A 23,214-nucleotide genomic window follows, 5' to 3' on the forward strand; every position below is an offset into this window, starting at 1 on the left:
GCAATTACTCAGTGTTGACACAAAATTAACTGTCTTTTCAGTCAATTCATTCAATTGTCAAACAGTTAGGTCATTGTTTGCAGCTAAACAGCTGATGAAGTCAGCCCTCACCAAAGATGGCTGCTTGCACATGCGCATTTCAGCAAGTGTGTGTGAAGTGTGTGTGAAGTCTGTACAGGATGTAGTGGCAAACTCCGACCACTAGTATGCACTCCGGAGTAAATCCGCTATACACACTTAAGCACACTTTTCTCGGTTTATGTGCATTTTGGGGATAACCCTGAAAACTTCACAGGGCATTATTTAGACCCTTTTTTCACTGAATTAGAGCTAAAATTTTTGGGGTCCAGGTATTTGGTTCCCACAAAAATTTGAGTCCCCATGCTGTGAGTGGGCTGTCACATTCCGGTTCCTACAATGTAATAAAGACACGCACGCACGCACGCACGCACGCACACGCACACGCACACGCACACGCACACGCACACACACACACGAGAAAACTAAGACGAGGACCCAGATGCAGAATTAACAAAAAAATATTTAATTAAACAACAACTCACTTTAGAAATCCAATCCGGAGAAAACAAGGAGCCACAAGTAAACTGACATACTACAAAAGACACAGACAAATGACATACAATGAACTGACACAGAAAGGAAGAAACACAGAGACTAAAGAGACACAGGGGTAATCAAACACAGGTGAGACTAATGACACAGGTGAAGACAATCAGGGCAATCACACTGGAGGGAAACACACAGAGGAAGGAATGGACACAAGACAAGAAACACTGACGACAACTAGAGTTGTTCAAGAATGAACAAAACACAGTAGAACATAAAGAAACACTAAACACTGAAAAACAAAATTAAAAAAGACCAAATCATGACACCTAGACTTTTGAATAATACCAATAAAGTAATATTTGATCGTTTTGATCAGGACTGAAGTTGATCAAAAGATTTAACCCAAAAAAGCAGAAAAGCAATTAATCTGTATTATTTTTATAGCAGTTTTTGGAAGTGAACATTTTTGTCCTTAATGAATCAAGAGGGTAGTACATTTTAAATCTGATGCTACACAAAAACTAATAATGCATCAAAGTCAATATTTTGTATAATCTTTGACATATTCAAGACTGATTTTAAAAAAAATCCCCCAGCCACCAAATATTTGTTATATGGAAAATAACTTTTTTATTTTTATTTTTTTAATAAATAATAACAGTGATCAAGTAATGAAATTGGCATCTAAAGGGTTAAAATCCTCAAAATGATTAAATGTTTGGTAGTTTTGAGCAGGGCTGAAGTTGTTTAAGAGATTTATGCGTGCTGCGGTTTGGTCCAAAACCTGACTGGAAGACATCCAAACAGTTGTTCAATATCAAGAAGTTATTTAAGTTCTGAAACACAGCTTTGTCTATCATTTGACCTAACAGAGGAAGACTTGATATAGGCCTGTAATGATTCATTATTGTCTAGATTGTTCTTTTCTAGTAGTGGCTTGATGACTGCTGTTTTCAGGGCCTGTGGGAAGACACCTGAGAGACAAGTTTACCATTTGTAACAGATCTGGAGCCATGACTCCTCCTCCTGCTGCCAATATCAAGACAGCAGGAGGAGGACTTTAATTGTTTAATTGTCACTTGTTTTTTATTGGTGAGATCAGAACAATACAGACATTAAAGAAGGGGGTCCATTGTTTTTCTGTAATGTGGAACATTTAACCCCCATTACCACCCCCACCCCCCATAATCACACCCCCCAACCATGAAACAGACCAGCTGGACAGAGTGAACAGAGTCAGCTGATCTTCAGTCAGCAGTGTTTCTCAGACCGACAGACCACACAGAGACACTGAAGAACCAGGAGACCAGGACATAAACCCAGGATAGAGAGGTTCAGTGAATGTGGTGTTGAAGGTGTGGAGGTGGATCAATTTGTCAGAGGAGACTCTGTAGAAGGACAGAGAGCCAGCAGGACAGTCCACATACACTGCTACTCTGTGAGAGACAGAGGAGGAGGAGGAGGAGGAGGAGGAGGAGGAGGAGGAGGAGATCTCTGTTCTTATGTTCTTGTGACAGACAGAGTAACCTCTATTAAAGCAGATCAGACTCCAGGACTGATCATTATATCCAAACCAACATTCATTACTGTCTCCTCTCCTTCTGATTCCTCTGTAACTCACTGATACATCAACCTTTCCTCTCCACTCGACCTCCCAGTAACAGCGACCAGTCAGACCAGTCCTACACAGCAGCTGAGGCCAGTGTTCAAATCTGTCTGGATGATCAGGATATGACTGAAGCTCCTCCACACGTGTCACCTTCCTGTTGTTGTCAGACAGTTTCAGTTTTCTGTTCACTGTGTTTGTGTCCAGTTCCAGCTCACAGGCATCTGATGGAGAGAACGAGACACAACACTGCTGCAGGTTATCATCTGTTCATTCATCAACAACTTTACTGACACTTACTGATAGGGGTGTAAAGGTACAAAAGTGCTTTAATCTGTGTTCCCACACGGACCGCAAAGCAGAAGCACACCTCAGGGTGGAGGAAGGCTGCAGCTGCTGGTATGGGACACAGCTTTTAGTTAATAACTTGTAAAAAAGTTCAAACATAAACTGTGCAAACTGTGCAGATTAGTAGTTCCTCGAGTCCTGTTGGTCTGGACAGTTGCATATAACCGGGATGGAGTTCTATTTACGGACTTACTCTTAAGTTTTGTTTTCATTTTCAGCGATGATCCCGCTCAAACTAAGAGCAAAAGGCGAGGGGGAGACGCGTCTGTGTGGGAGAATAACCTGTAGCATGATAGAATGAACACCTCCCTCCCCATTCCCACAATAATGGACAAAGAGACGTTGACAAGACGAGAGTAGTGTGCGGTTGTTGTTCAGCGGACATCGGGTACGTCACAGGTAACACGTCCAACTTATTAAAGCACTTGAAAAGGCACCACGCGAACGTAAACATCACTGCAACTAGGAAAAAACAGACAGCCTTTTGCTAGTAATTCTAAACGGGCCAAAGCCATAAAAAATGCCATTGAAGTTCTTATATCGACAGAGGGAAATATTAATAGTTCTGAAACTACACTGTCCCAGATGTGATTAGGTTTATTATGTGCTCAAAGAGCATTCAAAAAAGTGTTGCCTTCATAAACTAAAAGGTGGAAGTGTAATTTAAAATAAATATTTTTATATATGGGCTATATTAATGACTTCATTTCATCATTCAGCACTGAAATGTAATAATCCACTTCTAATCAAGTTCAAATGGAGTTACCATGGCAGCCAGGAAGAATGGAGATCCAAATCAACAAACACATGCAGTGAATAAAGTCTGACTAATCAAAGTGCAGCACAAAGAATCTATGAACCATCTGCTGTCTCCAACTGTTCTGTCCTCAGAGGTCACATTCAGCACAAACAGGAGCCTCATTTCCACTTTCACTGTCACACACAATGTGATGGCAGCAGGAGTGTGCCACGTCCCTTTGTCCTGTCTAACTACTTTTAAACTGTGTTTCTGAAGTCATGGAGACCATTTCTTTTCCATCAATCTAGGCTCTACAACATACATGTTTTTGTTTTAATTGAAATTGAACTGGACTGGATGAACAGATCGAAATCTGAAGAAACAGATGACAACTCAGTCCTTGTGAGTTTTTCTCTGCTTGTCTAAGGTGTAGGCCACGCCGTCCCGTCCTCACCTGGCCACCTGGCGGCCTGCAGCTGACTTGTTGTTGGATGTTCCTGCTGGCCTGTACTATGGTGATCGTGGACTTTGCTGTGTGCCTTACTGTCTGCACAGCCAGAAGACGAGGAGGAGAGCTAGCTTATGTCTCTAAAGATATTCTGTTTCTATTTCATCACTGAATTCACGTCTGGATGTTTTTGAGGAGAGAACTTGATGTTGGAGACTCTGCATATTTACATGTTTATGAAAATGAACGTCAAATCAAAAATGATTTCTGCTGTTTTTAAAGTTGATGAGCTCCACGAGCTCGACTACGAGCAGCCGGCCAGCAGCCAACATCAAAATGTGAGATGTCACAAAAACTGCATGTTGTAAAATATACATTTCTGTTGGATGTGATGAATGGTGATTTTCTATTCACTGGATTATCACTTTTATTTCAGTTTACATTTTTTATTTCATATTTAAACTCTCATGAGTTTCCATCACCCTCACTTTTATCATCACTTTGTGTTACTTCCAGCCCTCATCCTGTTGTAGTTTGAAAGGTTTAATCATAACAGAAACACAATCTGGACAGCAGCAGGCACAAACCAATAGTTATCTAACCTCTGAATTTAGCCAAGTCATAAGATCATGTTCTGATACACAAGACACACACACACACACACACACACACACACACACACACACACACACACACACACACACACACATACACACACACACACACACACACACACACACACACACACACACACACACACACACACACACACACACACACACACACACACACACACACATACACACACACATACACACATACACACACACACACACACACACAAACTCTTTCCTGTTAAGAGACCAGTTGTCTGTCCAGGAAACTTCTAGGAAATGGTCTTCATATAGCACACATGTTGTAATTGCTCAGTGTGTTGATTGCCCTTAAAAGGATGATTGGGATGTTATAAAAGTTCTGGTTGAGCGAGGACGCTGGCGTGTATGTCGCCGCTTCACGATCCGTGACAAAAATGGTGTTTCTTTTGTGCTATCTATGCTTCTCCCTCCTACTTATCCTCTACTAACAGTCTGCAAACAGATCGACTTTGCTGCTGCTTTCAGTTTGTGTAAACTGACAGCTACTCACCATCTATGACGATCAGCTGTTAGCGCTAGCCGCCGATCAGCTGTTAGCTTCTCGCACAGCTATCAGGATATCCTCACCAGTCTGTGATCACTGGACCCTCGTCTGCCTTATTGGTGGACCGTCCTTCTTCGTCGGCCACGTCGGCTCCCTACCTGGCTTGGACCCGTCGCCCTGCGCCACCTGTTAGCTACCGCTGGCTGCCGCTTCCCCCCTACTCTGGCTCGGCTGCTGGCGGCGAAGAGGCCTGCCTGACAACCAGACTGCCGGCTGCTGCTCTCCTGCTCAGATTGTGTCCAGACAGGTCTCCCGTCTGCCACAAAATTGGTCCTTTCCTTATCCTGGTTTGGCTCTCATTCCTGCGGTTTTCCTGACCCCGGCTGGCGCCCGGTAGCTTGCGGCTTTCAGCCTGCGGCTAGCAGCTGCTCTCCCTGCTGCGGACATGGTACTACTAACATACTCCGCTCTGCAACTCCAGAATCTCGCCTGCCACTTCTCTCCGGACAACCTTGCTTCCATTAAATCTTTCGGACTCCTGCGCCGTCCTCACTACGTGCATAGGGCTGCCCGATGCAAGTCTGTTTACACTGACCATGCTATCCCCACTGTAGTGTCTGACCGGCGCCATCATCACAACAAATCACACGTGCACAGCAGAAACCTGATACCTGTTGTTGTGTGTGTTGACAGAACCACTCCTCTCTCCCCCTCTGCTTCAGAATACACCACCGCCTCATTTATGCTGCAGAATGCTCACTCCCTTAACAACAAAGCAAACCTATTTCACTAAATATCAAACTTTACTGACAGATCCACGTCATCACAATCATTCAAACCGATGGTTTTATTTAGGCTATAATCGCGCATGTAGTGAGCCGTTTCCAATAAGTAACTTTCATTATGACAATATATAAACATAAAATAAAAATAAAAATACAAGTCCATCACATACATATTGCATCAGCGCCGTCTCGCCTTCATTATCCCGGACGGACCTCAGAGGACTGGACTTATACACTAATGTAATCACTGATGTAGAGTTAAACATTAGACTAACACAAAGACCATAGAGCCTCCAGTTTTCATTAATATATTTCAATATCTTGCATTTATCATCAATTGTGATTTTTAGTTTTAATAAAGAGTGCACAGAGACATGGCGATGGCTTCACACATTTCACCTCCTCCATACTCAGCACATCTTCATCAGCTGCATGTATTTATTCTGTAAATAATTCAAGTGTGGACATTAAGTCGGGGCATCTCTGACACGATCATTAAGCCATATATTTGATCATAATTAGTCACAGTGCAGACGGAGATGCCCACGAAAATATGTGGCCAACAATTCAAAGTTTTTGTTGGTTGATCAAACCTTTGATTAATAATATGATAGAGTGAGGGAGAATGCTGACTGACGTGTCCTCTCTGCCACCATATGAAGAAATCAGTGTGGGTCCTGTAAACATGTAAACATTGCAGATATACTCGTGCGTAATGATGAACGGTGGATGTTTTGGCACATAGGACAGCATGAATGCAGCAGCGACGTGGTGTCAAACCTTTGATCTGCCCCCTCGTTTGGATGCATTTTCATTCACGAGCTGCTTTGCATTGACCGTTTATGGTTGAATGTGGGCGTGTAGAGGGCGGAACATGGGACTAATCTACGTGCGCACATTTCCAGGTGGATGGTGATTTATAAAGGGAACATTGCGTGCAGATGTGCGTACGAACGGTTTTATAACTCTGAATCATTTTGTGCGCACGCCATTTCCGGGTTTTTGGCACACGTACATTGACACTGGTCATTTTTAAAAACCTCCTCAAACACCATCTGTTCACCAAAGCATTCAGCCTCATCTAACACTCCCCTCAGCTGATCACCCACTCCCTTTCTCCTTCATTTGTTTGTCTAGTGTTTCTATCCTTTCTCTTCTCTGTTTGTGTTTTTCTATTCCTCTCTTGTTGTCTCCCATTACGCCCCCCCCCCCCCCCCACACACACACACACACACACACACACACACACACACACACACACACACACTTTGTAAAGCATCCTTGGGTTTCATGAAAGGCGCTATATAAATCTAAGTTATTGTTATTAACTTCTCAGAGAGAAATAAACAAATCCTCTGTTCACAAGCCATAGTCTCTGTCTGATTGTTCAAGAGCATTTACTCTTCTACACTCCAACATGTGCTGCTGTGTTCTGATGAAGAGAAATGAAAACACACTCACACTTCCTCAGACCAGGCTTCAGTCTGTGCAGTCCACTATGGTCCAAACTGGAGGAAGTAACCAGATCAGAATCTATTTCATACATCTTCATTTAAATCCAGCATCAGACAAGAAGCAGAGTTCATCATTCAGAAACAGTGAGACAGCTTCTGTGTGTCTGTCTGTACCTCAGTGTCTCCAGTCTGCAGTGTGGATCCTCCAGTCCAGCAGACAGCAGCTTCTCTCCTCGTTCTCCTGGATGATTGTAGCTCAGGTCCAGATGTCTCAGGGGGGAGGAGCTTAGAGCTGAGGCCAGAGACGCACAACCTTTTCTTGTGATCAGACAACCTGACAGACTACACACACACACACACACACACACACACACACACACACACACACACACACACACACACACACACACACACACACACACACACAAGCACACGCACACACACACACACACACACACACACACACACACACACACACACGCGCACACTCACACACACACACAACATACTTAACATCCATTGGTCCATTCTTCTCTGTTTTACCAGTAACATCCCGTCATAACCATGCAGCTGAACAGAATAGACTTCATAATCTGATACTAATCAATATTTCCTCTGGTGACAAATAGTGAAGGTAAGACAGAGCGTGAGATAAACACACAGACTGCTTTGACATCAGCAGTGATGTAGAAACAGTTCTGAACTGTTTCATCTGAAATAAAGATTCTTTAGTTCTTTATGTTCCAAACATTATCCATGGTTTGTTTGTTGGTGGGGAAAGAACTTCATATTTAACTTTCTTTATTCCAGTCCAGCTTCCTCAGACTAAAAGACTGAGAGCTATAGAACGAGCTCAGAGCTTTACAGCTTTAATGTGGAAACATACAGTAAAACTTTAAACCACCACCAAGGCCCATTTAATAAATGATTCATCAAGAAAACGTGATCTTAGATGAATAATGTGGATCAGCAGCACACTAACCTGAGAGTGTCCAGTCAACAGAGTGGACTCTTTAATCCAGTAGACAGCAGCTTCACTCCTGAATCATGCAGGTTGTTGTTGCTCAGGTCCAGCTCTCTCAGACTAGAGGACTGGGAGCTGAGGACTGAGGACAGAGCTTCACAGCTTCTCTCTGAGAGGTTACAACCACTCAGCCTGAAGAGGATATGTTTGGTAAGTTAATCAAAATATCAAATAAACTAAGTACATTTAAGCTTATTGGGTAAACTTTCACATGAATAAGTCCTTACCTGAGCGTTTCCAGTGAACAGTGTAGAGTCTTTAAACCACTACACAGCAGCTTCACTTCTGAATCCTGCAGGTTGTTGTTGCTCAGGTCCAGCTCTCTCAGACTAGAGGACTGGGAGCTGAGGACTGAGGACAGAGCTTCACAGCTTCTCTCTGAGAGGTTACAACCACTCAGCCTGAAGAGGATATGTTTGGTAAGTTAATTTAAATATCAAATAAACTAAGTACATTTAAGCTTATTGGGTAAACTTTCACATGAATAAGTCCTTACCTGAGAGTGTCCAGTCTACAGAGTGGACTCTTTAAACCACTACACAGCAGCTTCACTCCTGAATCCTGCAGGTTGTTGTTGCTCAGGTCCAGCTCTCTCAGACTAGAGGACTGGGAGCTGAGGACTGAGGACAGAGCTTCACAGCTTCTCTCTGAGAGGTTACAGCCACTCAGCCTGAAGAGGATTCAGAAGAACACAAATGAAAGCAATTACAAACTATAGTTGTTATTTCTGAATAAAGAGAACTACATTTGAACTGGATAGTTATGTGAGCACGTACAGAGCTTTGTTTGAAGCTTTGATCACAGGCAGCAGCCTCAGAAGAGCCTCCTCTGAAGCAGAGTATTTCTTCAGGTCAAACACGTCCAGATCTTTTTCTGATGACAGTAAGATGAAGACCAGAGCTGACCACTGAGCAGGAGACAGTTTATCTGTAGAGAGACGTCCTGATCTCAGGGACTGTTGGATCTCCTCCACTAGAGAACGATCATTCAGTTCATTCAGACAGTGGAACAGATTGATGCTTTTCTCTGCAGACAGATCCTCACTGATCTTCTCCTTCATGTACTTGACTGTTTTCTGATTAGTCTTTGAGCCACTTCCTGTGTGTGTCAGCAGACCTCGTATGAGATTCTGATTGGTCTCTAGAGAAAGACCGAGGAGGAAGCGGAGGAACAAGTCCAGGTGTCCATTAGGACTCTGTAAGGCCTGGTCCACAGCACTCTGATATAAATGTGTTGGGTCAGGTTTTTCTCTGAATAATTTAGACCTCCGAGATGTTTTTTGTTTTTCTGACATCAGATTGACTCCAGAGTTGATGAAGGTCAGATGGACATGAAGAGCAGCCAGAAACTCCTGAACACTCAGATGGATGAAGCAGAACACCTTGTCCTGGTACAGTCCTCTCTCCTCTTTAAAGATCTGTGTGAACACTCCTGAGTACACTGAGGCTGCTCTGATATCGATGCCACACTCTGTCAGGTCTGAGTCATAGAAGATCAGGTTTCCTTTCTGCAGCTGCTCAAAAGCCAGTTTTCCCAGAGACTTAATCATCTTCCTGCTCTCTGGACTCCAGTGTGGATCTGTCTCAGCTCCTCCATCATACTTGATGTTCTTCAGTTTGGACTGAAACACCAGGAAGTGGATGTACATCTCAGTCAGGGTCTTGGGCAGCTCACCTCTCGTTCTGGTCTTCAGCACATCCTCCAGAACTGTAGCAGTGATCCAGCAGAAGACTGGGATGTGGCACATGATGTGGAGGCTTCTGGATGTCTTGATGTGGGAGATGATTCTGTCAGCTTGCTCCTCATTTCTGAATCTCTTCATGAAGTACTCCTCCTTCTGTGGGTCAGTGAACCCTCTGACCTCTGTCACCATGTCAACACACTCAGGAGGGATCTGATTGGCTGCTGCAGGTCTTGTGGTTATCCAGAGGTGAGCAGAGGGAAGCAGTTTCCCCCTGATGAGGTTTGTCAGCAGCACATCCACTGAGGTGGACTCTGTGACATCAGTCAGGGTCTCGTTGTTTTTAAAGTCCAGAGGAAGTCGACACTCATCCAGACCGTCAAAGATGAACACAACCTGGAACTCTTCAAACCTGCAGATTCCTGCTTCTTTGGTTTCAGGAAAGAAGTGATGAACAAGTTCCAATAGGTTGAACTTTTTCTTCTTCAGCACATTCAGCTCTCTGAAAGTGAATGGAAATGTGAAGTGTATGTCCTGGTTGTCTTTGTCTTCAGCCCAGTCCAGAGTGAACTTCTGTGTTAAGACTGTTTTCCCGATGCCAGCCACTCCCTTTGTCATCACTCTTCTGATTGGTTCATCTCTTCCAGGTGAGGCTTTAAAGATGTCTTCTTGTCTGATGGTTGTTTCTGGTCTGTGTGGTTTCCTGGATGCTGTTTCAATCTGTCTGACCTCGTGTTCATCATTGACCTCTCCAGTCCCTCCCTCTGTGATGTAGAGCTCTGTGTAGATCTGGTTCAGAAGGGTTGGGTTTCCTGCTTTAGCAATCCCCTCAAACACACACTGGAACTTCTCCTTCAGGTTAGATTTGAGTTTTTTTTGGCACACTGCACCTAACGTTCCTGAAAAAAGAAAGAACTGAAATCAATGAACAGATCCTGATATAGATCACATGACTATCTGAGTTTTGAACTTTAAACCTCTTTGTCCTTTTTCTAAAATACTAAATCTGTTAAAATGTTCTTACTGCTCTGCAGACAGTCAGCCAGCTCCTCCTGCTTCATTCTCCTCAGGAAGTGGAGAGTGATCTTCAAAAATGCCTCTTTGCAGCTTCTCCCCTGCTCTTCATCCTCACTCTGACTCTCTAAGCATTTTGGGTAATCTGGACTCAGAACCCTGTGGACTCTCTTCAGCTCGTTCTTCACAAAGGTGATGATGTTCTCCTCCAGCAGCTGGAACAGAAGGAGACACTGGATATTTAATATAAACTGGTAGAACTCAACATGTGGTTCATCTGTCAGTCTGCAGGTCAGCTGGTCTAAACAGAACAATAACTTAGCATTAAATTATTGTAATGGTAGTGTATTAATTAACAGTGTGTTGAACACACCATAAAGATGGAGTCCAGGTCTGTTGGATTCTGCTGGTCTGATTGATCTCTGTGAACGTTGGAGCTCTCCTGTTGAACTCTGTGACAGAACATATTACACAAGAAAACAACAGGATATATATAATGAAACTCTGAGCCAAGTTATGAGTCTTTAAACAACAGAGACATAACATTAACTTGATTTTTAATTCTCACCTTCCATCAGCCGGAAGTCCACCTTTAAAGAAGATTGGAAGAAGTTTAGACTGATCACTCTTCATGGACACACAGCTGGGTCCAGGAGAGTCTGGTCTCTGTTCCTGCATCCTGATACAAACAAACAGCTGGACAATCAGATTGTTCCATTTTAAACTGGCAGATGGATAATCAGTAATCAGGAGGCAGAGGTGAAGTTCTCCACAGTTCTCTCTGTTTCTATTAGAACAGTATCTCACTCAGAATACAGCCAACACTGTGTCTGTCCTCAAATTCTTTAGACTGATGAAATTAAAGTTAACAGAAGACGATTCCAGAGGAGAGGAGTCTGAAAACTGGAGGCTCTACCTCCCATAGCACATTTAGAGACCGAGCAGCATTTACAACAAGCAGCAAATACTATTAGGATACAGAACAGATCAAGATCAAGAACTTGTCCATAACAACTTCAGGAACCTCAACCTGGAACTCACTTCTGGGACAAAGTCTTCAGACTGACATCACTTCAGATGGGAATAAGTGCTGCTTGCACCATCACAGTAGTTTTTATATTGTGAGTAAGTCCAGAATATGGATCCTACAAGGTTTGTAAAAACACTCAAGAGCTTTGAAGATCTTTGTCTGCAGTCTTCATGATACAGCCCAAAAATAAATCTTTCCTCAGATTTGTCTCTTTTTAAGGTTTGGCCTATTATTTTGACTTTGTCTAAGAATATTTAGCTTCTTTCTAGTAGGGCTGTTTTCGCTTTGAAGTCATGAAGTCCATCACACTGTCGGCTGGTTCTGTGTCAGGCAGGTTAAGTTCTGACAGGGTCGGGGAAATAGGGCGCAGGGAAGGACCCAAATGCAAAAATAAATTGACTCACAGCTGCAATAAAATTATTCTTTTCCACATTTTACAGCCTTCAGGCAGGTCAGGGTTCAAATACAAACACTTCAAAAGAAAAAAACACAAGATAGAACCAAAGCACACAATGATCATGATGTGGTAAGAAAACAAAATGAAGCTGATGAGGAAAATGAAGACAGGTGAGTAGAGTAGAGGGGAAGGTCTGGGCTATTGAAACCTAGGAGAGAAGGAGGTGAATTCTGAGGACCTCTGGTGGAGAAGTAGGAGAAACAGGAGAAAAGTACGAGTCCTGGGAGAGGTGAACATGGACTGAAGACTGAGAGTGATGTAAATGGCTGAGGATGAAAGAGTGAGCCTACAGAAAAGCAGAACAGAGCTCTTTGTCAATTTCAGATCTCACCTTCCATCAGCCGGAAGTCCATCTTTAAAGTCAATATAGCGACTCATAGACCAGTCACTCTTCATGGACACACAGCTGGGTCCAGGAGAGTCTGGTCTCTGTTCCTGCATCCTGATACAAAAAAACAACATTATTAGTTACTGTGAGCAGCAGATGAGACAGTGATGATGATGATGATGATGATGATGATGATGATGGTGGTGGTGATGATGATGATGATGATGAAGGTGGAGAGATGTGAGTGCTGAGCTGTGACATGGAGAAGAGTCATGGACAGTTAGAGATCCTCACCTCAGAGCTTCATGTTCCTCACACAGAGAGGTTTTAGAGGGAGGGACTCCCTCCTCTGTGTCCTCACACTGATCCATAGCAGAGCGCCCCCTGCTGGGAGAGCTGCACTCTGAGAAGAATGATCAATAAAGAGTTATTACATCTTCATATGAAACTTCATCAGAATCTTCACAGTTAAACTTGTCCTCCATGGAGCTTGACTGGGACAAAAATAAGCAGTCCTGTATTTGGACTGGACCCTCCAATCTGTCCTGTGATCCATGAACACACCATCCTTTCAGCCCCTTGATATGCAAACACTGCAGTATCCCCCAAAACCACCATGAAGCTTTTGACTGACTTCCTGGTGATCACACACTTCTCTCCCCTCCACCTGTGGCTGCATGTTAATACTACTGCTGCAGAAGAATATGTTAAAACTAGGGATGCATCGATTATGGATATGACTTCCAGATTATAGTCTGTGTAGGAGCCATGTTTAGGAGAATGAAGAGTAAGACACAAATTGTTCCAGCAGGTGTCACCTTTGGGTTAAGGTGATACTCTTTATAGGTAGGAACTTTCACTTGGTTTTCAGGTGTTGCTGGACGGAGAGCACATTCACTGTTTTGACCGCTATGCCATGCTATGAGGTAACAGAGAGTGAGCGTTAATCTTTGAGTCGAAATTTCGTCCGTCTGTCTGTATGAAGAAATGTATGATGTCATTAATAAACATTCTCATGGTTCTTCAGGGTTTAACTTCTCACCCTCACTACTGTTTTCTTATCTATAAGGATCTGAATGCTCTGTCATTTCTCCTCTCCTCCCGCTTACATGGCGTGCACAGTGAGTGTGAGCCTGAGAGAGTGGACCCCCTCCCTCCTCCCCTTCCTCACTCTGCTCTCTGTTCTGTTAGCATTTTAGCATGTTAGCATAGCCTGCGTGCTAACTGAGAGTCATCTTTAGGCCTATCCCTGTTCTTCTACTGTAATAAGAGAAGCTAGTGAACCTGGTGGCTAACTGTTAGCTTACAGCTCTTTTGACACTTAAATTAAACAGAGAGTCTTAACAACAGTGAAAAGAGTCTCTTACCTTCAACCAGAGGATTATAATATTTTACAGGACTCTGCCTTCAACACGGAGAACAGATCTGCGTCACAACCATAGACTGTAAACATTACTGGACGAACCCTGACCCGTCTGTTACATAAGCAGAAAATGAGTCCAGACAAGGTGCAGGCCAAGAGTAGGAACATATAACACGGGACAAACACCAAAGACACTATACAGCACAGGACATGTGAAAATGAAAAGCAAGAATACAACAACAATGCAAAAGTTACGCACTATTACTGAACCTGAGGGTGAGCAATGGGGACAAAATTAACCACAAAATAAATCAGGAAGTATGTTTATCTACCTTATAACAACTATGTAACAATAACAATTTCCAAAAACCCTCAGCAAAATTAACAATCAATTCAAAATACATAACTTAAATATTAATATATAAAATTTTTATCAAACCTGGAGATCCAAAAATGTGTTGGTGAACTCTATAATACAAATCAGAAAGTTTAACATACAGTACATTTGAACATCTTGAAGTTTTTTTTGTTTATAGGTAAATTCTATAATATGTATTTTTTGTAGACATTTAAAATTTGAAATCAACTTTTAATTGGACAAACAATTCCATAAACTATGTACATAATAACTACAACGAATGTGACACTGAAAATGATTAACAGATCAACATCATCTTAGGCCCCGTTCATGCAGACTCTAAAAGACAGTCATTCATGTGTTCAGTTTCTATCTGACATTGGCTTTAAGTAGTGGTGAGGTGAGGTTACCATTTCCCATGTTGCGAGAAAAACATCAAAAAGGAGTTGGCCACATTCTGATATGCAGGAAATAGAATTTGTTGTACAATTAGAGAAACATATACACAAATATACATATATATATAGACATAAAGAGATGCAGGTAGAAGAACATACCGTACAGATATAGAAACATGCATACAAATATGTACACATACAAATATGCACATATAAACAAAGAGAGGCAGGTAGAAGAACATACTGTACAGTAATAGAAACATACATACAAATATATACACATATGTACAATATCAAAATATATAATAACTTATGTACTTTAACCACACACAGAAGTGACCAAACACCTTTTATTTAATCTCCATAAAAATGGATTAATTCAGTAAGCTTTCTGCGAACCACTTTACCTTCCTTTATTTTTTCTGCCTCTCTTCTTGCTATGTGGTTCAGTCGAACTTTGCACTACCATGCAGTAGCCATCCTTACCAAAACATGGACATGGTTGGCTTCAACACACATGTCAAACATGTGGCTGTGCAGCTGGGGAAAGAGATTCTTCTCTGAACAATCTGCAAGAACCTGGGTGACAATTGCTGCAGTTGTTCCTCTTCCCAGTGGAGGCTTGCCCTCATTGATTTTTAGAAGCCTCTGAAAGCGTCTTTCAGTAGCTTGGCAAACTGCAGTGATGTCCGGTGATGGTTTCTGGAGGCCACCTCTGTTCTTCAAAGTAATGAAATGGTGAACCGAGTCATCTGAGGTCAGTGCTTGTGAGCAAGCCATGCATGTTGTCTTCTGTTTCATCTTCTTGACGATGAAGCCTGTGATGTAAGAAATTGCTGCGTCTTTGTACTCAGATAGACTGTCAACATCTGGAAGGTCAGACAGACTGTCATCCTCAGGCACAAGCACTTCAACTGGCTTCACATCCAACCTGCGTGCAACATTCAGTCGCGGGTGTTGAATCAAAGATGGTTGTGTTGTCACGAAGGAGACAGTTACCTGTGCCTCTTTTTACCTGATGCCTTACAAGGAGGCGCTTGTAAGCTCCTCTAAACTGCCTCACATTGGGGTTGTCGTTAAATCCGCCACGTGCTCTGATTGCAGAGAAGAACAGCTCCAAGTGGTCCTGGCTGAGTTTGTAGGTCAGAAGGTATCGGCATGGGGCTGCTGGCTGCTCTACCAGATCTTCATAGATGCCCATCACACTTCTTGCACAAGCAATGAAACCATAAATGGCAGTTCTCTTCTGTGTAGAGTGCACATGTACAAGTGTGTTGTCTCTTCCTGTCATTCTGAGCCCACAAAGGAGTGACTCTGCTTCATCTAAAATGGCCTTGGCATGGTGTTTGTTTTCTGGCTTCAGGGGGGCTTTAAATCCCTTTCCAAGTGGGTTCCTGCTGTTAAGGACATCAAAAGCAGCATCAATGGTGCGCAAGAATTGAACAGTGGCTGAACATCCAAAGAACTGGGGATATTTAAGCCCCCTCTTACAATACCCAATGGCATCAGCCACACTGCTGCTGAAGAGTTGGGCTGCAAGATGTACCTTCATTTTTTGATTGCGCCACTGAATATGTGCCATCATCAGTTTGTTGCCAAGGCGCAAACCCTCCTTCTCCTGAAGCTTGTTGAGCTCCTTGATGTACTGCCGTCTTATCTGCTGGCCATCTTCTCTCACCAGAACCTCGACTGTTGAAAAGACATTCCGAAGAAGCTTGAGCATGTGACATGGATCCGAGAGAACATGGACTTTTTGTGTGAGATCTTCAGGATTGAAAAAGAAAGGTTTCATGTCCACGAGGTCCAACTTGGCACCAAGCTCTTTGACCATTGCAAAGTTTTGAGATGGTCCATCACATGTCAATGAGACAACCCTAACACCGATTTCATGAAGCCTAACTAGGCTCTCTCGGACAATGTTTGCTCTCTCTTGTCCGGTCATGCTGTTGATGAGGAAGTAAGCAATGGGGATCTTCCAAGACGCATTAACTGCAACAACCATGAGGACCAATGCTTGTGTTGCAATTACGTTTTCAATTTCACCAGCTCCGATGTCAACATAGCCGTGAATTTGGTCCCCCCCAAACTCAGTCTGCTTATGAATGTACATTTCATCCATCATCAATGAGCAAACTGTGTCCTTACCTAATCCTTTCTGATCAGCAACATGACTTTTTAAAGCTGTGAAAGAAGCAACAGTAAATCCAGGATCTGCAGAGATGCTACTATACCACTTTCTTATGGTTTGTGGATGAGGCAAAGCCAAAAGAAATTTCTCTCTGACATAGTCATAGGCCTTCGGAGAGTAGAAGTGCAGTGTTGTGGCGAATTGTTTCAGATTCTCTGAAAACACAGACTTCTTCTTTTTTAGTCTTTGAAAGATCTCTCTTGGAACATCTTCAAGATCAGAAAGAAGAGAGGCACATTCCAATGAAATTAGAAGTTTCTTCTGAAGCACTTTTCAGAAGAAACTGACTAAACCTTTCATTGAAGAAACTTTTGCCTTCAATCTTGTGTGCTGGACTTTTAACCTCAGCTTTTTTGGAGCTGCACAGAGCTTTACCTCTGTAGCAGAAGCCATCCTCTTCAGTGTTCTTGGAGAATGAGAAACACCGTAAGAGTGATCACCCTGAGATACGGCCATTAGATCAAAACTTAGCTGTTTTGGCAGTGATCTAATGCTGTCCAATTTTTACTCTGATGTATGGGTTGATTGCTGCTACCTAGACCAACATCTTCCCCTGCATTCACTGTCAGCGTAATGTCATCATGAATGACATCTTGAGGAACAAAGGCTTGTTGCCGTGTGTCTTCCATCATGACATTGCTGTGATCAGCAATGAGATTTACGGCACTGCTACCATCACCTACATCTGAAACCTCCTCACCACTACTCAAAACAACCATGCCATTGTCACTTACCTCATTTGCACCACCAAGCATTTTCCTCCTGGCACTTTTTCCTCTGGGAAGTGGAAAATGGTAGGCACAGCAGTGTTCTTTAGACATTTCCTCCCATATTAAAAAGGAAAAAGGAAAAAATTATTGAGACAGAAAATAGCAGTTATCCATTAAATCCATTTTGTGTTAATTTACTGTATTCATCTGTGTTGCACTTACACTGTGCAATTAAGCAGTTTATTGTGGATAGTACTTCATCAGTTTAAATCAATACATTTCTTTGTTAATAATAATATTTAAAATATCTCCATACCCTGGAATCAGTGCCGATGTGACAGCTTTCAAAGTGTTCACTGCACAGACGAGAGGCCTTGTTGGGAGTCCAGTTCTGTCTTCTCAGGTTGAGCATCCACTGCTCCAGCCAATCTGAATCACCTAGAGGAAAACTATTTACAGGCTAAATGTGTTAACACATATGTCAGTCTATCTTATTCACATACATCAACATGGCTGTATTCTTAAAACTATTTATTGTACATATTGCTTTACTGTATATGTTATTTTCATTCTGTATGTTATTTATATATATATATATATATATATATATATATATATATATATATATATATATATATATATATTACTACTGCTATATTCTTTGTAAGAGCATCCATATCGATTAAGAACGCTTCATTTGTAGGAGCACCGAGAGTGCTGTTCCGTCGCGGCAAGAGGAGACAAAAAAGTCACAGAATACATCAGAAATATTCAGAGCCTCTGGTCCCTGGCGCACTTATTGGAGCCGTTTGGACAACATGGGTGTAACTCCCAATATTCTGTGCTAAACGGATTAACATTAGAACTGATTATTGATTGAAGTTGATGTTTCATATCTCTCTACCTCTGTGCGTAATGGCACACTTGGCACAGCTTCAACAGCTTCATATAGCTGATCTCTACCCGTCGAGTTGTACTTGTTATCGCATGTTTATGTTATAAAAATCATGACAGAAAATATAATTTTCAGTTTGTGGGCCGTCGAAATGAACGTCAACCAAAAAAATAATCTCAAAAATAACAATGACATATTACATTATTATTGGAAAGTACTAACGCAGAATTAATATCCAAAGTTTATTTATAAATTTCGACATTTATGTTGAGTATAGCATTCATCATAACGTCAGATAATCATATTTAAAGTCTGTGGTTAACCACCGAGGTGAACCTTTAGCTTCACACAAACTCATTCTTTTCAACATCTTAACAACTCAAATTTCTAACTCTTCGGAATTACTTTTTTCCCCAATTAAATAATGCTGGCTAGAGATGTTAACTTTAGCGTCTTTGGCATGAATGGGAGATCGGCTAAACCATTGAGCGTAAATAATGGGCTACACTGAGGCCAATTGTACAGTTAGCCGGCTGGTTTACAAGCTAACGCTAAACAAGCTAGCCCCGCAAAACTAGACAGACACCTGACAGAGTATTCAATAAATATATAACACTACTATATCACTCATCGAAAAAACTGCAGAATCGACTTCTTGGATGGTCTGTTACTACAATTAACCGCACAGCAAGACATATTCGTTGTTAGATATTTGCTAAACAAACACTCCAAACGAAGAAAAAAAGATGAAGAAAGCTAACGGTTCAAGGTCGGGAGCGGGATGAAGCCGAATTAAGCTAGTGTTGAGTACATAGCTCCTGCTCCTGACGCGACCATGGACGCGACAGACAGATGCGACGCGCAGAGCTGTCAATCAAACTGTCACAATCATAATATGGGCATAGCCGTTTCCCTTAATAAAAAACAATCCGATGAGTTATAAAGTTTATACATCAGTTTAATTTACTACCCTCTTCAGTCATTAAGGACAAAAATGTTCACTTCCAAAAATCTGCTATAAAAATAGAACAGATTACTTTTTTTTTTTTTTTGCTTTTTTCTGCATAAATCTCTTAAACAACTTCCGGCCTGCTCAAATCTACCAAACATTCAATCATTTTGAGGATTTTAACCCTTTATATGCTAATTTCAATACTTGATCACTGTTGTTATTTATGAAAAAAAAAGAAAGTTATTTTCCATATAACAAATGTTTGGTGTCTGGGGGATTTTTTTTAAATCAGTCTTTGTTTTGTTAAAATCTAAGGACAAACAGAAAATGAAAATATTAATATGCTTTTATTTACTTTGTGTTTAAAGGTTAATCAGCTTTATTATTACTTATCAGGTTATCTCTGTTGTCAGCCTTTATTTAAAGTTTGTATTGAACACTGGAGAGCAGCACTGAGCAGGTCAGGAAATCAGGTAACCTTTGTGAGCCAGGTGTGTAAACCTGCTGAGTGGCTCTAACTGACAGACAGGAGTGTCAGCGGTGTGTGTGAGAGCAGGAGTGAGGTGAGAGGCTGAGACACTTTCAGGCTGAATTCAATGAAAGGAAGACAGCAGAGATACCTTTGGTAAGTGTGCTGTGTTCTTTGGTAATTATCTGTTCAGAATGTTTGAATGGTGACATGTATTTAATGTAGGCTGTTTATTTCATAGTGATGCACTCTGCATTCTGGTTTTATAGTGTAGTGTTCACAGGAAACAATTAAATTAGAAGGGTAAATAATAATTAATATTGAACACATTTAACTGGTTTGTTTAAATTGTAAACAAAAGATAAAGAACTGAATAGATACTAAAATTCAGATTCATTTAATGGTTATATTAACTTAAATTCTGATTTGTGTTGTTTGGTGTTAAAATGAGAAAAAGGAAGGTAAGGATGCTAAAAGATGCATGGTTAATATTGTATAAGTGGAAAACTGCTTCCCCAGATTACTTTACAATTATAATAGGAATGTATATGTGAAGAATTTTGTTCATAGATATTTTCCTTGCTTTTCAGAACCACACACAATAAACAGTTGTAACCTCGCTGCATTAAAGTCTCCTCTTTGAACTCTTTTACTATCGTGGCCTAACCCAAACCAATGTGTTCAGTCTTTTAGAATAAGGGTCTGCTTGGAGGTGAAATATTGATGAATGAAAGCAGTTACTTTTATTGAAATAAGAAAAGTTTTAAGATTGATGACGAGTCAGGTTACCGTGGGAATTGGATAGCGCCAAGACCAATCGAAGAATCATTTTCCTCTTAGCTGAAAATGTATAAAAAGCAGTGAAGCAGCAAAAAGGAAGCCAAAGAGAGAAATGATAACAGAACAAATAAACACACCATTGAAGTGTTTTTTTTCCATATACCATTTAGTTACACACACTGAAGGCTATAATGCATCTCTATCGTTTCTTCTAACAAGATGTTGAGTAAATCCAGAATGCCAGATGACATCTACAGGTGTTATCATTCAGTTTGTGATTTTCTTTATTTTGTATTCTGACTGCAGGATTCTTATTAAGGGTTACAGGTTTTCAGTGAAATCGACATCGACCTGACCTGACTGTGGTCGCTCTGCATCAGGATCTGCTGAACTCCTTTTCTTTACGAAAGACACTTTAGACACTCGACACAAAATAACACAAGTAGATGAAAGTCTTTCTCACTCTACATCAGTTTATTTATTACAAGGTTACACATGAGCTGTCTGAAGAACTTGTGCTACCCAACACAGAGGCCTCCAAGGAAACAGAGTGACAGAAAGAAGAGAAGATATCAGGAGAGAAGAAGGATCCTTACACTGTAACTGTTTCATATAAACCCTTTCAATTCAAACGTCATAGCTGCTCCCAACTTACTGGTTCATATGTCAGTCTGAGGTTTAGCATTTCTCTCCTGTGTGAACTAACTTGTGTCTGGCCAGACTGTCTCTTTGGGTAAAACTTTTACTGCGAAAAGAGCAGCTGAAGGGTTTCTCTCCTGTGTGGACTAACAAGTGTGGTTGTGATAGGTGTAATTTATTTGAGTTATAAGTTATAAATAAATTCATGGTGAAATAAATATGATTTTAGTGACATAAAATAGCGAATTCTTGTAAAAAATGTCATAAAACAATTGTAGAAGTTCATTTAAGTTTAATAATTTGTAAAAGATATCAGTGTTAAAAAAGATTCAGTCTGAAGGATTTAAATAGACAGAAATAGACAGATATGTCTGCCAAGATTTATGAATCTGTCATCTACCTGTAATGTCTGTCAAGAGATAATGCATGTGATTGATTAGTTATGCCTGCCGAGGCCGGAAGGGGGAGCTCTCAGCCGCGATGCCTCATTCTGCATGACGCTGACAGAGGAAGCATCGTGTCTTGAGTCCATTTATTCATTTTACCCTTTTTCAGGTAAAAAGATAATATATATCTGTGTTTATCTACAAAGGATGTTTCTAGGGATGTTTTCGTGTTTATTGTTAGGAACTTACAGAAAGGTTGATGTTTAAAACGTTGTATTTACATTTGATGGAAGTTCAGTGAGACACTAAGCTAGGTTAGCTCCGTGTTGTATGTCGTGCACACGTCACCACACGAGGTCAGTGTTGGCATGAGCGTGTGTGTAGGTCTGGATGTGTGTGCATATTAAGATTATTAAGAATCTGAAAGTGTTTATAAGAATAGTCATGGTTGAGAATATTCATGTTTAATCGTGTCAGTGAGCATATATTTTTTTTTTTGTTAGGAAGAAATTGTTCAACAGAAGAATGAGAAATTAAAGAAAGAAATATGAAGCAAAGTGATAAACAGGACATTTTTGTTTGTATTTTCAACACAGTTGATAATTTTATTTCATTGTACTTACCTGTTATGTTTCATATTTGCCTGTGAAAAGAAATGTTAAAAGAAAGCACCATTGTGACTATGTGGATCATTTTGAAAAAGATAAATTAAATCATTCTGCATGACACTGACAGAGGAAGCATTGTGTCTTGAGTCCATTAATTCATTTTACCCTTTTTCAGGGCACAGCATGGTCAGATTTCTTCTTTGGGTAAAACTTTTACTGCAAACAGAGCAGCTGAAGGCTTTCTCTCCTGTGTGAACTAACATGTGTAACTTCAGACCCCCCTTTTGTCTAAATTGTTTTCCACACTGAGAGCAGCTGAAGGGTTTTTCTCCCGTATGCAGAATCATGTGTATAGTCAGATCTCTTTGTCGGTAAAATGTTTGACCACACTCAGAGCATCTAAAGGATTTCTCTCTGTGAATTGCCATGTGATATGTCAGACTGGCCTTAAGGGTAAATATTTTCTCACATTGAGAGCAGCTGAAGGGTTTTTCTCCAGTATGAATCATCATGTGTCTGGTCAAATTTCCTTTTGCGTTAAATATTTTACCGCACTCCGAGCACCTATGTAGTCTCTTACCAGTCTGTAGTTTCTTATTTTTGAAGTTTAATTCTGAAAGATCTTCTCTTGTCTCTTGCCAATCATGACTGTCATCAGTCTTGACCTCAGTCACTGGTTGTAAACTTCTCTCTGGTTCTGAGTACCACTCTGGTTCTGCTCCTCCACAGTCCTCTCCATCAACTCCTGTTTCCATCTGTTCAGTTTGTCTCTGATGAAGCTGTGAGGACTGAGGTTTCTCTTCACCATCTTCACTCTTCACAGAGACAGGAGTGAAGGGGAACT

General features: G+C 41.2%; 4 protein-coding genes across 4 annotated transcripts in view; 1 reads left to right on the forward strand and 3 right to left on the reverse strand.

Annotated features, from left to right (window-relative positions):
• Positions 1-23,214, reverse strand: part of LOC136181101 (NLR family CARD domain-containing protein 3-like) — a 785,212-nt gene that overhangs the window by 742,818 nt on the left and 19,180 nt on the right. The window lies entirely within an intron of this gene.
• The window catches only part of LOC136181107 (NLR family CARD domain-containing protein 3-like), a 432,016-nt gene that overhangs the window by 212,829 nt on the left and 195,973 nt on the right, over positions 1-23,214 (forward strand). The window lies entirely within an intron of this gene.
• Positions 524-7,182, reverse strand: LOC136181066 (stonustoxin subunit alpha-like). Its single transcript, XM_065961253.1, has 2 exons — positions 7,098-7,182; positions 524-2,400 (listed from the first exon to the last, which is right to left on the reverse strand). The coding sequence occupies exons 1-2, from the start codon at positions 7,180-7,182 to the stop codon at positions 1,835-1,837; spliced, it is 651 nt and encodes a 216-aa protein (XP_065817325.1). The 3' UTR covers positions 524-1,834.
• On the reverse strand, positions 7,475-11,019 carry LOC136181133 (NLR family CARD domain-containing protein 3-like). The gene is made up of 5 exons (XM_065961557.1): positions 10,820-11,019; positions 8,891-10,694; positions 8,611-8,784; positions 8,342-8,515; positions 7,475-8,246 (listed from the first exon to the last, which is right to left on the reverse strand). Exons 1-5 carry the CDS (start codon positions 10,854-10,856, stop codon positions 8,087-8,089), a joined length of 2,349 nt encoding a protein of 782 aa, XP_065817629.1. The 5' UTR covers positions 10,857-11,019; the 3' UTR covers positions 7,475-8,086.

Source organism: Labrus bergylta, chromosome 2, assembly GCF_963930695.1.
Source record: "Labrus bergylta chromosome 2, fLabBer1.1, whole genome shotgun sequence".
NCBI classification, from domain to species: domain Eukaryota; kingdom Metazoa; phylum Chordata; class Actinopteri; order Labriformes; family Labridae; genus Labrus; species Labrus bergylta.